The sequence below is a fragment of the Rhagoletis pomonella genome, unplaced genomic scaffold, assembly GCF_013731165.1.
Source record: "Rhagoletis pomonella isolate Grant_MI unplaced genomic scaffold, Rhpom_1.0 Rhpom_scaffold_00008, whole genome shotgun sequence".
Taxonomy (NCBI): domain Eukaryota; kingdom Metazoa; phylum Arthropoda; class Insecta; order Diptera; family Tephritidae; genus Rhagoletis; species Rhagoletis pomonella.
In genome coordinates this window covers 25,139,383-25,156,248 of record NW_023458562.1, presented here as the reverse complement: position 1 = coordinate 25,156,248, position 16,866 = coordinate 25,139,383, and the positions used below count along the sequence as shown (strand labels likewise).

The 16,866-nt window shown below is 42.6% G+C and overlaps 2 protein-coding genes across 5 annotated transcripts in view; one reads left to right on the top strand and one right to left on the bottom strand.

The window, feature by feature from the left end:
• Nucleotides 1-16,866, bottom strand: part of LOC118744512 (mucin-5AC-like) — a 76,209-nt gene that overhangs the window by 34,540 nt on the left and 24,803 nt on the right. The gene's annotated exons all lie outside the window — the stretch shown is intronic.
• LOC118744514 lies at nucleotides 4,029-5,028 on the top strand. The gene is made up of 2 exons (XM_036477569.1): nucleotides 4,029-4,775; nucleotides 4,859-5,028. The coding sequence occupies exon 1, from the start codon at nucleotides 4,259-4,261 to the stop codon at nucleotides 4,634-4,636; it is 378 nt and encodes a 125-aa protein (XP_036333462.1). The 5' UTR covers nucleotides 4,029-4,258; the 3' UTR covers nucleotides 4,637-4,775; nucleotides 4,859-5,028.

Below are 16,866 nucleotides of genomic sequence, written 5' to 3'. Positions count from 1 at the left end.
TGTGTATCTCTAACCCCTAAGATTTCGATTTGATTTAAAGATGACTTAAATGTGAATCGATCTTGTATCGATTAGAATGACGAAAGAATTTATTCTGAAAAAACTTAACCACTCGATTGCCAATTTAAATCGATTGTTAAGTGTTTCAAGATACATTCTTTCGGCATTCTAATTGGTTTATAAAATAATTGGGGAGTAAAATTCTTTCGTTTTTAAAGGATTTGGCCCGAATGGTTAATTGAACAAAAAACTAATACATTTACCGAAATTGAGAAAGGATTTTTAATAAAGAAAAGTTCAAAAAAGCATACAAATATTAAAAGAACTATATACGCAGTAAAAAATCAACAAGAAAATATAAAAAACTAAAAAAACTAAAAAAAAAAAACAAAAAAAAATATAAAAAAACAAGAAAAAATATTTTAAAAATAAGAAATATAAAAAACTATAAAAAAAAATTTAAACAAATTAAAAAATAAAAATAAAGCAAATTAAAAAATAAAAATAAAACAATTAAAAATATCTAAAAAAAAAAACAATTAAAAAAATAAAAGAAAAACAATTAAGAATAAAAAAATAAAAAAACAACAACAAAAAAACACAAAAGCAAAAAAGTAACAAAGCAACTAAAAAACAAAAAAAAAAGGTAAAGACAAAAGAACAAACATTAAATCAACGAAAGTTTAGAAAATCAACAAAAAATATATGTTACAAAAAACTAAAAACCCAAAAACAAAAAAAAAAATATAAAAAAACCGGAACACCACAAAAAACCACGAACAAACGTGTTTACAACAGTTTGTACGAGAACAAATTGAAAACAAACGGTTCGGGAACGTTTCCGTTAAGAACAAAATGCGAACTAAACTCTCAAGAAGACCAGAATTAGAACGAAACTTTCATGAACGTTTCCAATGAGAACGAAAGTATCGAGAACGTTTTCAAGGAGGATCAAATAAGAACAAAAGTCTGCTAGAGAACAAAAGTTTTGAGAACTTAAAGTTAAGTATGAGGGAGGCGTCTGCGAGTTGGGATGAAAAATGCTTTCAGTGAGAACCACGATTTTTAATTCTAAGCCAAACGAAATCTGGATCATTTTAGCTTCCAGATCGTTTATCATTAGGGTGAACTGTACATTTATGGAACAATTCGTTGACTTAATTTGTATAAACTATCTTTCAGTTTTTTTTTGATTTATTTCAATATTCACAAATTGTATGCTAATGCAGCGCGCTGGGAAAAATTGTGTTCTCGCCTTCATTCTTCGCGATTAGTTCAGAGAAAATTCCCGTTTCCCCTTTCGTTCCCTGTCAGAACTTTGCTTACTTTATTTACCAAATTGTTCTTCGAGAGAAAGTTCCTTAGACTTTTGTTCTCCTTTTGTTCTTTGCCAGCACGTTCCAGAGACTTTTGTTCCCGTTTTATTCTGTACCAGAATGTTCCCGAAAGTATTGTTCACATTTTATCCGCTTTAGGAACGTTCCCCAGAGTTTTATTCTTACAAAATTCCCTTTGAGAACGTTCTCGATAGTTCTGTTCTCACGTTTGTTCTTGAAAAAAAAAAAAACTCCCTGAAGTTTTGTTCTGATTTCGGGTGAGTTTTTAAGCGTTCTTGGGATCAAAACCCTGCCCCTGCAAAAAACACAAAAAGAGGAAAAGAAGAAAAACAACATTCATAAATTTTTTAAACCTTCGTCTTGCAGAAGATTTAACCAATGCTGAGCATTTCTACGGTCCCAATAAACAAGTGAGGTAAATAAGAAAACAGCTTTCTCGCTTTATTTTCTGACATTTTAAAGGCAAATTCTCTAATAAGGCAGTGTCAAAATATTTCTTCCAGCTCTTTTTACTGCACCTGTATTAATTCCACCATGAGTAGCAACTTTTTTAAAGTTTGGTAAATTTCCATCAAACCTGTTCCAATCCGCGGCCCAAACACCATGTCTTTTCTAATGGGGCCCAAGGAAACAAAATGGTTAGAGATCCATGCTTGACATGATATTTTCCCACTTTATAAAATTTATACCAAAACTTTTGGGTCACTTTTCCAAGACAATTATTAACCGCTTTATTACGTATTAGCCAATTATTTACGACGCTAACTCCGTTCTAAGCAACTGCCCGCAAAAAGCTAGAAACACCTGTCGCAAAAAGCAATCGTTTCAAGACTACAAACGCACCTCAAATGTTGCAAGTAATTATGTAGTTGTGGCGTGCGCGGCATCTTGTTTGTACCCGTAATTATCAAAAAAATTTAGAGAAAAAACGAAGGCCAAGTGTTCTAATTGTGGGCATACATAGACCTTACTCAGAAAGGACGACGCACTTCAACAAGGATAATTACGACAGCTGAGTGGAGTTTAAAATTTCAAATTCAAATTCTACTAGTAGCAGCAAGACAAACACGTATTTTCCATTTTATCGATGGCAACACACATGCAACTATGAAAAGTAAAGGAAAAGGGAATTAATAAGAGAAAAAATACCGCCGACAACAACAAACAAAAGAATAGAATTGGAAAATGAAACAGAATAATTTCCATAATTGACACACAAACAAAAATACACGGTATGCTATGCTGGTTTGTCTTTGTTGTTGCTGTGGCAATGGCTGGCTGGAAATACTAAGTGCACATGGCCACAAAAGCATTGCGCAAAGAGCACGTACCACAAATTCCATTTACCACACAAACAGTAACACTCAAACACTCAAGTAATATTATATACATACATACCCTGCAGGAAACGGGGCTAGTTTATAGCTAACTTATAACTAGCCAGGTCGGCAAAAAATCCTCCGGCTGAACCCTCCACGAGGGTGCTGACTGGTAATGGGCACTACAGAGGATTCTGTGCGATGTCAGAATGGTGCTCAGCTAAGATCAGGAATCAGTGCTATGTGCTATACTCCTTAATAGCGTAGTCATATGGAAATGGTTTCTGATCGTGGCTTGGAGGTCTGAAGGGGCTGGATCAAGGCGTCACGCGCACCGTACCGAGGATCGGCCAGGCTGGGGGCCCCTAAATAGCCCAGTCGCGAACGGAGCCCTCTGGGAGGCGGCCACACCCAGGATGTAAGTAGGCCTTACCTGGGCATCGCGGATCTCTGCCCGGGTGGACGAACCCCTTTTCTCCGCAGCCCGTGGGATCAATTATGGATAAGAGACAATTAACAACAACAACAACAAAAACAGCAACAACATCATCAAAAACAATTTATAAAGGGACCGGCCCCCTTAAAGCGTCGGAAGGGTCTCGGCCCACTAAACAAGGAGCTCAAGCGATGCAGAGTACCTCCACCAGCCGTAGTGCGGTGACAAATAGCGGGAAACCAAGGCCAATGGTGAAACCGGGCCAAGCTCTCGCGAAAACGAAGGAAAGTGGCGGTGGGGCTGCTCAAAGGAGTCCACCCCGGGAAACTCCTGGCACCAGTGGACGCCAACCTGGCATGCAGATTGCAGCCGGGGATAAGGCTGAATCTGGGGCGCAGGCCCCGGGCGGTCCTCCCGCGACACCCACGGCCTTCACGAGGCCTGACCAGAGGCCAGAACCAGCTGCAGCGGGCTATCGGCAGAGGAAGCTGGCTGCTCGAATCCTGCAAAGGTTCACCGCAACGCCTGACCTGTGTGGCAAGGCGAAAGAAGAGCATGTGAAGGAGATCCTCACAGAAATCGACTGGGCAAAGGCAGTCCTGCCCGACTACCGCAAGCCGGAGGAGAAGCAGCCGCAGGCGCCCTCCAGTAAGCGCAATAGATCGGGGGAAAATACGCCCAACCAATACGCAAAGAGGGTCAGAACGCAGGGGCCTTCTTTTGCTGAAGTAGCCAAGGAGCAGATCCTGCTCGGCGTCATCGATGAGAGCAATGAAGACAGCCTCACCCTGAGGCAGCAATGGAAGTGGGTTAAGGCCGCGATGGCCGACATTGCTATCAACATTATGTTGGAGAATCCGGGACCTCCGCCAACCTGCAAGGGAGCGGGGTGGTTCCAAAATAATATCCGCGTTATAGCATGCGAGGGTGCTAGATCAGCGGAGATCTACAAGAAAACAGTCGCAGGTATTGGAGAAGTCTACCCTGGTGCGAAGCTCAGGGCGGTCGACTTCAAGGACCTACCGGTGCGACCGAGAGCAAGAGCATGGTTGCCTTGCAAACCAGCGGAGCCAGAAAGGATCCTCCAAACCATAAGGCTCTATAACCCGGAGCTACCTACCGATAATTGGAAGGTGGTCAAAATCAACGAAAGCGGTAAAGCGACGATGCAGGTTGTCCTGCTTCTAAATAAGGACTCCATAGAGTTGTTGGAGAAAAAGAGCGGGGTCATACGTTACGGCTGTGACATGGCCAAAATTAAGGTCTACAGCAATGACGTAAACGCAGCGAAGAACCTGATCGCGGAGGTAGAGCCGGAAGAGGCCAACAGCGACGTGGAGATGGAGGAAGAATCCGAGCAGGTTGATCCGATGGACGACCTGACCGGGGGTTATGCCTCATCGACTTCTTCGCTGGGGGTCGGACGCATGCTTCGGCTTTATACGGAGGAGGAGTTGATCGAGATGTCGGAAGACGCGGTCAACTCCACCCTAATAGGCGACGTGGGCGATAACGGCCAAGATGGTGAAGGTACTGCAGATTAACCTTCACCACTGTAAAGCAGCTTCAGCTGCACTGCTGCTCCGTCTAACAGCTAAAGGGGCAGCCGACATCGTCCTAATCCAAGAACCTTGGGTGGTGGGACAAAACATTTGTGGGCTGAAAGCGCCGGGCTACAGACTGGTAAGTGGAGCCTCAACGGGGAAACCAAGGACGTGCATATTGATAAGTATCACACTAAAGTGTCTCTTTCTTCCACAATTTAGCGACGAGGACACAACAGCGGTCAGTCTAAGTGCAAACGGACGACCAATTAAGATGGCATCCATGTACCTAGCGCATGACAAGGAGGTGCCAACTACCTGCATTAAAGACCTAGTGGCCAGCACGAGAGAGGCGCTAATTTTGGGAGGTGACGCGAATGCCCACCATCACACCTGGGACAGCTCCGATGATAACGAACGGGGTGAGTCACTTTTTAATTTCATACTTAGTTCTAAGCTTGTTATTGCGAATAGGGGGAATGATCCCACTTTTATTACAAAATCCCGAAGGGAAGTTCTGGACGTTACCCTCATCTCTGAGAATGCGGAATGTCTGGTCGGGAAGTGGAAGGTGCTTGAGGAGCACTCCTTTTCCGACCACCGATATATCCAATTCGAGGTATTAGGGGAAACGCCCAAGGCTCCTCTAACTAGAAACTTGCGAAATGCCAACTGGCATAGGTATCGGAAAGAGCTGGATAGGCTTTTGCCAAAAGATAGAGAGCCGGCTACTCCAGCAAACCTAGAGGAGCTGGAATATCTTGTCGACCAGTTTACGGGGGCCTGCAGTAAGGCAATAGACATTGCATGCCCCAAAAAGCAGCACCGGGGTAGGAAAAAGCCACCCTGGTGGAATGAAGAAATCAGGATTTCACGCAAGAACTGCAGGAAAACCTTCAATCAGGCTACTGCGTCTGGTAGTGAGGGTCATTGGGAGACCTACAAGACAACGTTACGGGAGTACAAGAAGCTCCTAAGAAGGTCGAAAAGAACCTCATGGAAAGACTTCTGCAATGGGGTGGAGTCTATCTCAGAGGCAGGCAGGCTCAGAAAGATACTCTCAGGTACTGCCCAGAAAGCCCCAGGATGCTTGCAAAGACCTGACGGCTCCTGGACAGAGACCGAGGAGGAATCACTGGATCTGCTTCTTTGCACACACTTCCCGGGTGCCACGGATAGCATGCCGGTACGGCCACATCTAACTGGAGGTCTTTCGGTCACTGGAGATTTCCTCACTAGGGAAAAGGTCATCTGGTCTATTGGGACATTTAAGCCCTATAAATCAGCAGGTCCGGATGGCATTGCCCCCATACAGCTGCAGCAAACACTTCAGCTAAGCTCAGCGTGGCTACACGCTATAATTAAGGGAGTATTAGCTCTTAACCATATCCCTAGAAAGTGGAGGGAATCAAGAGTGGTGTTCATCCCCAAGGCAGGGAAGGTGTCTCACAATAACCCAAAGGATTTCAGGCCCATCACCTTGTCGTCATTTCAACTGAAGGTTATGGAGAGACTGGTGGAGGTCCGTATCAGAGAGTCGGTTGGTGACAGACTCTCTACCACACAACATGCTTATACGAAAGGTAGATCTACAGAAACGGCGCTACATGAAATAGTGTCGTATATAGAGAGATCACTAGACATCAAAGAATATACGCTAGCAGCCTTCCTGGATATAGAGGGCGCCTTTAACAACATCATGCCGGGCGCGATAACGGCAGCACTGGCGGGCCTGGGCATCGACTCGCGCTTAGTTGCGCTCGTAAACCAAATGCTGAGATGCAGGGTGGTCCGGGCGGAGCTGGCGTGGGTATCGTTGACCAGGTTCGTAGAGAGGGGCACCCCGCAAGGGGGAGTCCTATCCCCTCTATTATGGGTCGCAGCGGTAAACTCACTGCTGTGTGGCATGGAGGGGGGTGGCTGTAAGGTTATTGCGTATGCGGATGATCTTGCACTAACAGTAAGTGGGAAATTTCCACAGACTCTATGTGACATTATGCAGGTAAAACTGAAGGAAGTCGAGAGTTGGACAAAAAATAACGGGCTAGGGGTAAACCCAAGCAAGACAGAACTTGTACTGTTCACAAGAAGGTACAAAATCCCCCCATTGATAACACCAAGGCTGGCACAGACCACACTAAAATTAAGCGAGTCCGCTAAATACCTGGGGATAGTCCTAGATAGAAAATTAAGCTGGATTCAAAACACCGAAGAGCGGGTGCGGAAGGCCACGGTTGCCCTATACAGCTGCAGGAGAGCAATCGGCCAAAAATGGGGTTTAACCCCGAAGCTAGTGCACTGGATATACACCGTCGTGGTGAGGCCCATACTTCTGTACGGGGTAGTGGTATGGTGGCCAGTGCTGGAGAAGAAAGTAAACATTATTAAATTACAAAAAGTGGAGAGAACGGCCCTGATCTGCATTAGTGGTGCTCTCCGCACAACACCTACTATGGCAATGAACACGATCCTCAACATCATACCCATAGATATTATGGGACGACAATACGCTGCGTTTGCAGCCCTAAGACTACAGGGGCTTAAAAGCTGGAAAGTGGCTCGCTGTGGTCACACTACAATTTTGAGAAACCGACAACTACCGAGTACAAAGGACTACTGTGTACCAAGGCTCACTTTCACTAAAGGTTATAGCGTAACGCTACCTAGCAGGGAATCATGGCTCGAAGGAGCTCCGGGGTCTAGAGATGCCATAAGATTCTACACGGACGGCTCCAAACTAGAAAATAGGGTAGGAGGAGGCGTCTGCTCGGAGGAATTGGGAATAAAAAGATCATTCCGACTACCTGACCACTGTAGTGTCTTTCAAGCCGAATTGGCAGCCATAAAAGAAGCCGTTGACAGCCTAAAACTAGCTGTTATCGCCACTACGGAAATATATATATACTCAGACAGTCAGGCGGCCCTTATGGCGCTTGACTCTGTCACTATAAATTCGGAAACAGTTGCCAACTGCCGCAAATCACTTAACGTGATGGCAGAGCAGTTCGCTTTGCACCTGGTATGGGTACCGGGGCACAGTGACATACCAGGAAATGAGAAGGCAGACGAGCTTGCAAGGGCGGGTACTTCCTCTCCACTTTCACCAGCCTGGAAGAGGGTGGGTATGCCACTCGCTTCCTGCAAGCTCTTACTAAGGGAGAACTTCCTTGAAGAAGCGGCCTCCAGATGGGAGCGCACTGAAAACTGTAATACAACGAAGCTTACATGGCCAAAATGGGATGTACGGAGATCGAGAGAAATTCTCACTCTCAACAAAGGCGATATGTCACTGGCCATTGGTCTGCTCACAGGACATATTTTGATAGGAAGGCACGCAGAACGCCTCGGGGTTAGTCACAACGACTACTGCAGGAGCTGCCACGACGAAGAAGAGCCTGAATCAATAAGGCACTTACTCTGCGATTGCCCAGCACTGGGCAGGAAAAGACAGAAATTCCTAGGTATAGGTCTTCTAGACGATCTAAGCGCGACTGCTAAGTTTGGAATACGGCAGTTGCTAAGGTTTGCAGACTCCACAAACTGGTTTAAGGAATAGGGGTTTTCTTTGGATCCATGTGGTATCACAATGGGCCCTGATCGGGCCTAAGTGTGCTGGCGCCCTCTGGGCCTAGCAGCCACTTCAACCTAACCTAACCTATAACTAGCCAGCAGTCAACTAGTTGTACCTTTTTATTACTTATTTCCTTCGGTCGTAACTAACTACTTTTCCTCTGCATTAGACGCCAGCTAACTTGTAGCTAACTACTTTAGGACTTAAAATATAAATGTATGTACATATATATACACATATTTAAATTTTTTTTTTTAATTTTTTACATTTTTATTTATTTACTCTATTTAACATTACATACTTTCACTACATATGTGCTTTAGTAAGTCCCATATTTGAATTCCATCAGACATAACATCGAAATGATAATATAAAATTTCGACCTTTACTTTATTTATCCTGAATTCGAAAAATCATCTTCAAAGTGCAGAAAAAAGTGTATTTAAAGTAAAATTTGTATGAGGATATTTAAATAGAAGCTTGCTTAGAGAAACCCAACTCCCGGTAACGTCTGCATGACTCCTACATAGCTAATTAAAAGCTAGTTATTTATCGATATCCCGCGAAAAAAGCTAACTTTAAGTTGATTATTTATTATCAATTGATAATTTTTTCTGCAGGGTATTTGCCTACATCTACATCTACTAAAGTAGTAGAAGTAACGCCTTGCACAGTTGGCTGTTGGCAAGTTAGAGCTCGTTTATCCTTTGGCTTTGAATTTATGTAGATTCACATGTACGAGTATGTTGAGTGTGTGTGTGTACGTAAAGGACGCACACACATGCCGCGCTCACTCGGCAGGCTTTGATGGATAACAGAAAATTCCGAAAACTTGTTTTAAGCGCAGCGTAAAAAAACGCTGAAGCGTAACGTAAAAGCGGACTGTACATGCTTAGATACATATGTATAATGTATTTATATACTTTACCAAGATAGTGTGTATTGAAGTACATATGTTTACCGAACATCACAAGAGTCAATACTTTGGAGCAGCCCTTAATATTTGGTCAAGAATTAAATCTGTCTACATTCTAGTTTGAAAGTTTGCTGGAAAACGCCTAACTCATTTGGAAAAAAAATAAAAAAATAAAATAAAAATTAAAAGGAACTTCGCACAACTTCATGTGGAGTTAGCGGGGAGATACATACATACATAAACTTTTAATGAATTATTTCAGCTAAAAAGAGTCAATAAGTAAGGGAACCAGACAACCGGTAGATCTAGAGACTTTTAATTGATCTTCCGCTGCAATTATTTTATTTTTATTCCTTACTAGCTGATACGCACGACTCAGTCCGTCCGGTTCCGAACTATGCTAAGCCTGCCTGATCGCCGGGGACTAGCGGACAACGACATGATGCCTTCTGTTGTCGCCTGAGTACCACCTATACAGTGAGGCCCAAATACTTGCCGTAAAGGAGCATAACAAAATGCTCAGCAGGCATTTTCTGTTGGGATGCCACAGGCGTGAGCACCCCAACAGAGCCTTCGCTGAGTCACGTTAGAAGGCATCGCTTCGAGTACATGGACGCGGTCCTGACATACATCGACCAACCACTGCACCCGACGACGTTCCCGCGACAGTCGGGTCTACGTAACCGAAACGACCCAGATTTATATTTGGCCAAGGACTGTCACTCCAGCAACACTCCCCAAAAACCCTTTGGAGAACTTGTATGCTGCTACAACAACAACAACAACAACGAGTGTTCAACGGGATTCATAGGGAGTCGGTCACCACCAATCGCAGACTTCGAGCTTCAACTACCACGAGAGATACGCATCCGCTGGCCGAGTTACGGTCAGGATATTATAGCCATCTTCACAGCTACCTGTCCAGACTCGACCACAATATCCCCAATGAGCGCCCAGCATGTGGAGACTCACGCCACGACACCAACCACCTCTTCAGCTCAATATCTTTCAGCTAATTCCCCTCCCGCTTTGGTCCGACACTATCGACTTTTTTGAGATAGGGCCTTTTCGAACTGGCTGCCGAGATAGGTCGATCTTCCACTCAACAGTCGATTTGAACCATAAATACGTATTTTCTGTGCCCCTAGCGTTTCAATTTTCGTGAAACTATTACACGTCGCATCCCCTGTACACGTTTCGAATAACATGAAAATCGGACCATTAATACAAATTTGCGAAATAACGCGATCCTAGCGCCATCTACCGGATCTATTGTTCGTAAAATTATTCCTTAACAAGCCTGAAAAGTACGTTTTTAATTGCATCAAAATCGGACAGTAAATAAAAATTTTATGAATATCTCCGACTCTAGCGGCATCTAGAGGATTTTTTTTCGTAAAGTACTTCTCGTCGCATCCCCATCTGAAATATGTAGATTTTCCTTTAGTGTGTCTTTTTTAGCATATGATGAAGGAAATATCCAAATCAATGATATGCCGAAAGATATGTAGATAGAAATTCTTGTCAACAGAGATGAAGAGGAATGGAGCTGGAGCCGCAGTGACATAGAGCTATTGGCGTCAGCTAATAGATGCAAAAAAGATATTCAGGAGTCCAGCTGTTGGGGTAAAAATCTCAGTTCTCTGTATTCCAAAGGATTCTTTAGAAGTGACTATGCAATAATTTTTTAACCAGTTTCAAAATAGATCAGAATTTTTGTAATCAAGTAAATCGTAATTTAATCGCATATAAATTCCAATTCATATAGTAAGGACATACTGCACTATGCACATGAAAACATAAGTATGTTTATATATTCCACATTGCTTGCATTCTCAATGCCTGCACTCAAGCCTCACAATGTGTGGGTTAACAAAAATTTTGCCATTAAAAGTATAACGAAGGACTAGCAGAAAGAAGCTATCGACCAGTAAATGACCGCCGTTGGTGAGGGAAATAAATTAGAAAACGTAACTGGCAAAGTGGCAAAGAAATAGAAGAAGCAGTGACTATAAAAAAGCGGGAAGAGACTTCCGTCCACATAAAAGTTTAAACAGAATCAAATCGCCCAGAGAAATTCGTCGGAAGAAAGTTTGCTGCCAAAATTAAAACACACCGCAGTTTATGAGATTGCACACAACGAATTTCGTCTGACGAAATTCGGCAAGAAAAGATTTATTTTTAATTTTGCCGCTGCCGCCGGTCACAAAATCAGCTCTCAGTGAAAATGGAGCTTTGTTTCCCCATTTTTCTATCAGATAATTATCAGCAAGAATCAGAATGGCAAAATTTGGTGATTTGTATTTTTATGTTTTTCATTTGCCATTCAATTGATGCGAATTTCGTTTCTGTTCTGTTTTACTAGGCGAAATGTTGCGGCGCATATCACCCAACGGCACAGCTCCGACCGACGAAATTCGCACAGCGATCTGGTTCTGTTTATACTTTAAAGCTGATAAGTTTTTCCTCCACACCTTCCGGCTGCTAACCGTCTCGCCTCTCTCCATCTTCACTACTCTCGATTTTCAATTTGCAGTTCTGGACAGTGACACAACACCAACAAAACAAGTAAATATAAAACTAACAAGGAACAGAACGCGTTTTACAAACCAAAAATGTGGCCAACAAAAGAAGCAACAAAAACAAGTAAAAAACAACAACAGTATGTGAGTAAAAAACACAAGCTTGGCGTAAGCGGAACTATTGAGGACCAGCGGCACATACTTGATATATGTAGCTAGGTATTGTAGATTTGTAAACCCATGAAACTCGAAAAAACTTTAACGTTAAAAATGCAGAATAACAGGACATAGGCAGGAGATGGCGTCCCTTCCGCAATGGCGATAGAAGCGCTTACAAATACAAACAGAAACGCAGACATATTACATACATACATATGTACTCGTACCCGTGTCAGCGAGCATAATTTTTCATGGCTTTTGTTGAGCGTTTTATGCGCGTGCGTGTGCGTGTACGTGCTTGATGCAAAAAGCCAACTAGATTCACGTGCACATGAAATAATTTAAATTTCCCCCCTGCTTTTTACCGATCTACTGCGCGCCGACCGAGTGTCTAAACCAGATATGCGAGAAGCACGGCAAATTTCATCGTGCGAGCAACAACAACAACAATGAAATAGCAATAAAAATGGCATTCGATAGAGTTCTTTTATCTTCCGTTGTTGGTTTTTGTTTTTGGGCGACAAAGAAAAGCACAGCAGCTATGGCGAAATCATATCTACTACATTAAATCAAAAATTGCATGCCGCACACACAGCAGTCAAAATGTACTTGTAGCAAATACGTTGATGTATACACTGTGAAAAATTTGAAGTTGATATAGAAGGAAAGTGGCGAATTGAGTATGTAGTTGAAAGAAGGACGCAGAAGTAAGTGTTTTCCATGCTAAGGATCGGCCAGGTTTGGAGTCAATCAATTATCTAGTCGCTACCCGAATACAGCGGATCTCCGTCGAACATAGAACATAGACATAAAAGTCGGAAGGGTAGTTGCTAGGCTACTTCGGGGCTGATTCGGCGCAGGGCCGTTCCACAAGACTAAGATCAGTGTTAGGTCAAAGCCAATAGCGAAGGCCGGCTAGTACTAGACAACATTAGTTACAAAAGTGGGCAGTGAGACAAAGCAAGGATGTCTTCCAGCGATACTCCAAGCATTAGTTTATATGGCCAGGCTATGCAGACCGCAACCTTGAAAGCCTTCGAAGTCATTGCGCAGGCTCCGCGCGGTCCACTCCTCACACCTACTGCTGGCACGGCCTAATGGCCAAATGAGCAGCCGCATTCAAAACCTAACAGCTACCGGAACAGCGAAGGCAACCAGCAAGCTTGATACGTCAAGTGAAGATGTGCCCACTAAGTCCAAGTTGTCTAAAACACATGGGCTTTCAATTGCAGAGGTTTCTAGAGACAACATCTTGTTAAGTGTGCTTGACGAAATGGAAATAGGTTAAGACGCGGCGATCATCACAGACATAAACCCGCGCTACCGCCATTCTGTAAGGAGGTGGGTTGGTTCCAGGCGAATATCAAAGTCGTGGCATGCGATGACGTGAGATCGGCAGTTGCTCGTCTGAACAAAGATTACCCCAGAGCGAAGAACATCGACATCTAAGGACATCCCGTTGAGGACAAGAGCAAGAGTATGGCTACCGGCGAAACAAGAGAAGCTAGAAAAGATAAGAAGGCTATCATGCTCTTCAATTCAGAGCTAGATACACGGCCGAAACCGCAGTGTACTGAAGCTTAAGCCGAGCAACAGCGCTACTCTCCAAGCGTTTTTATGCTCGAAAAGTAGTCTTAAATGACTTTAACACAATGAAGAACAAGAGGAGGCCAGTAGTGAAGAAGAAATAGACGGTCGATGAGTCTGATCTTGAGGACGTGCCGATAGATGAATGTGCCTCATCCCCATCTTCTGTGGTTGCGTTGCGACACTTTACGACTTTGACTTTCCCCCACCACCTCCGCGCTCATCAGATCAGAGTAGCTCACTCCATATTTTCAGCTCAAAAGTTAACTCGAAAATTCTCATGAACGTGAATGAATTCAGCGTAAATCCTTTTCGAATCCAATGTTAGCCCTCTTCAAATCAACTTCTCACTGTGCAGTGATTCCAAAGTCACATATGCGCATAACTAACAAAGCTTAATCCTCAACAGTCATTATCCTGTATAGCCATATGCACGTACTATGTGAGCAGGCATTAATAAAAAATGAGTAGAAAAAAAACGAACGAAATAAAATCATATTAGAAAAGCTGTTAGTAGTTGAAAAGCAGCGGCAAAAAAAAAACACAAACCGAAAGAACTCTGCTGAGGGAATTAAACTAAAAATGTGTGAAGTAAAAATTACAAATATTTTATTACAACTACGCGCAGCAAATGGTTTTCATCAAAAGCGCTTACACACACACACACACAAAGGGCAAAACTAGATGGTATGTCAGAACAAAGTTGCCACAACCTTTGCCATTGCTCGCGTAATCCTCGACAACGACTACGACGACGACATGAGACGTCAAAAATCGGTGAGGCGGCTAGCTTGCTGACGGACTATGCATGCAGCCGCGCAGCCAGAGCAAACGCGTAATTCAAAAAGGAAAAACGAATAAAAATAGATGAAAAAAGGAGCGTGCGTCCCCTCGAAGCTGGTGCTGCGGCTGCGGTGTCAAAGCCGTTGAAATCATCGCCGCCAACTGTGCACGAAAATACGTTGCTTAATGTGCTCAAAGCATTTTCCTCCTGCTTGACTGAATGCGGCTGATTGTCTCTTTATTCCTCTACACGTTCATCCTTTCGTTCGTATGTCCCCCCTATGCCGGTTCGTTTGTTCGTTCGCATTGTTATCCTTCAGCCAACCGCCTCATTGTTTCATTCGTTATTTTGTATCCTTGTTACGCTGCAGCAAACTCCCAACTCCCTACTGCGCAAGTCCAGAAAAAGCTAGTTGGCAATGGCGAGTTTTTTTTCTCTTTCTTTTGCCCATTAAGCTGTGTACAACATTTTCACTCTCCCTCTATATCGCTCTCTGCGTCTTCCTCTTCCACTTCAGTGTTCTGAGTGTCCTTTGTCGCGTACGCGCAATATTCGTTTCCATTTTTCAGATACTTATGATGTGTATACCAACTCGTTGTACTCGGCGTCTTCCCCCGCCTCAAGAATATTGAAGAGTCTGGCATAGCGCAGAAAACCATATACACAAAAAGTTTAAACTCCTCTTTGACTCGGTGTAGGGGAGGGAGAAGCACTGAACACGACGAGCAGGCGGAGGAGTGGGAGTGGAGGGAGCTGGGTTATTCGCATTTGCCCAGCTCACTTTGTTGCTTTTAGCGCTAATGCTATGTTGAAATTTATGCTTTTCCCAATGCGTCAGACCAAATGCGTCTGTTAACGAGCGGATTTCGCGGCTATATAATTTCCTTCTCTTCTTCTATGTATATGTAGTAACTTTCTTGCTCGATGTGTGTGTCTTTTTTTTTTGTTTTTTTTTTTTTTTGAAGCCGACGCATAACTCACCAGCAAGTTTATTTTTTATCTTTTCATTTCGTTTTCTCGTTGCCATTTTGAAAGCAAATTATATATGCATAGCACTTCTGACGTTTTTATCCTATTTCTGTGGGAGCGGCCATTTGCATTTTCCCGTACACTTTACTTTTTTAATTTTAGGATGCAGGCGCTTGCGGACTTTTTTTAAAGAGGATAATGAAAGTTTGAAAGTAGAAGATAAGTACATATTTGGTGCGCACTTGGAGTGCATAGAAATAGACGACTGCTATGAAGTATAAGCGAAATTAAGCATGGAAAGAATGAAATTGAAACACAGTTTTTTCCGCTGACATTTAAGTTGACTACTTTCTCTATAAAATGTGTGACACCGATCATAGAAAAAAATGCATTTTAAGGCCGTTTAAGAACGATTTTTATATTAAATGCATCGGTTTTTCAAATGACACAGCTATGTATGCTTTCTCGAGTTCAAAGCACGCTTCTCCCGTTTAAGAATGTATATAAATATGTATATCTTGAAAGAACTTTATTTTCTATTTTTCTAAATTCAAATTTAATACAACTTTCAGTGCAATTCTAGCAATCTCTAGGCAAAATTTTCTTCGTAAAATTTTTTTTTTGAACGAAAAGCAGTGGGCCTAAAAGTATACCACATAAAAGAGTAACAGAAGAAAGTGTAATCATTCAAATCTAGCGGTTTGAGGGACATCTAACTATATACATATATGTTGCATATTGTTAGGCAAGCTAGTTATTCTTTAAGCGACTTTTGGCAATCAAAATCGGTTATAGCAATTTTCAAAATCCCACTACAAAAGTCGATGAGCAAATTTTGAACTCCGAACATTTCTAAACGAAAATGAGTATGCAGTATCTACCGAGAAACATTCGACTGTCCCACATTCCACATTGCAACCCTAAGGATATTAAGGTTCATATTTTTAGGCATATGTTGATATTTATTAGACGGTGTCAAATAAAGAAACTAACTTTGTTTGCTGTTCGATATGAAAATTTCGTTGTCGGTCACATAAAAACAGACCTTTCGAGTGACTTCCTGATAAACTCCGTCAATTACCGACCGACTACTTGCAGTGTATTTCAGCGATTACTTTTACAGGGCAATGTCCTAGGCGGAAGTCACCATCAGCTCTCTCTTCACTACCGGGAGTTACTAAAGTAGTCACTTTCGTGATTTATGGGCGCCCTCAGTCGTAGTTTTTCGCTATTCTGCTTCCGACTGGTTCGATTCTGCACTACCATGGGTTAATAGAGTAGCTACTTACCTAGGAGTCAGCGCGGTAGCGGTTCAAAAGTAGCGATTGACTCCAGCAGTACTGGAGGGTTGTAAACGAGTTTTTCATACAAGATATGGAGTTGAGATACTCTTTTTAGCGAATTCTTAGTCTTTCAAAGTTTTTGCGTAGTTGAAAGCCATGCGGAATTTTAGATGAAGTCCTTAAATAGTGGTACTTTTCCACAGTTTGAAATAAATATGTAATTTTTATTTTTTTTTTTCAATACCACACTCAAACGAAGAGAGGAGATCTTAGGTATAAAGTTTGCTCCCTGGCGCAAAGAGAGAAACCGGCTGCTAATGAAATATTTTTAAAGTGAACTTCATATTAAAAGTAATTTTAGAATGAAATATATAGAATTCTTTGACTATTTAAACACTGAAGATGGAAATAATCTCATTAATGCTGCTCAAAAATGTCA

Coding starts and splice junctions, on each gene's coding strand:
- LOC118744514 (XM_036477569.1), top strand. CDS start 4,259: ATGCAGGTTGTCCTGCTTCTAAATAAGGACTCCATAGAGTTGTTGGAG.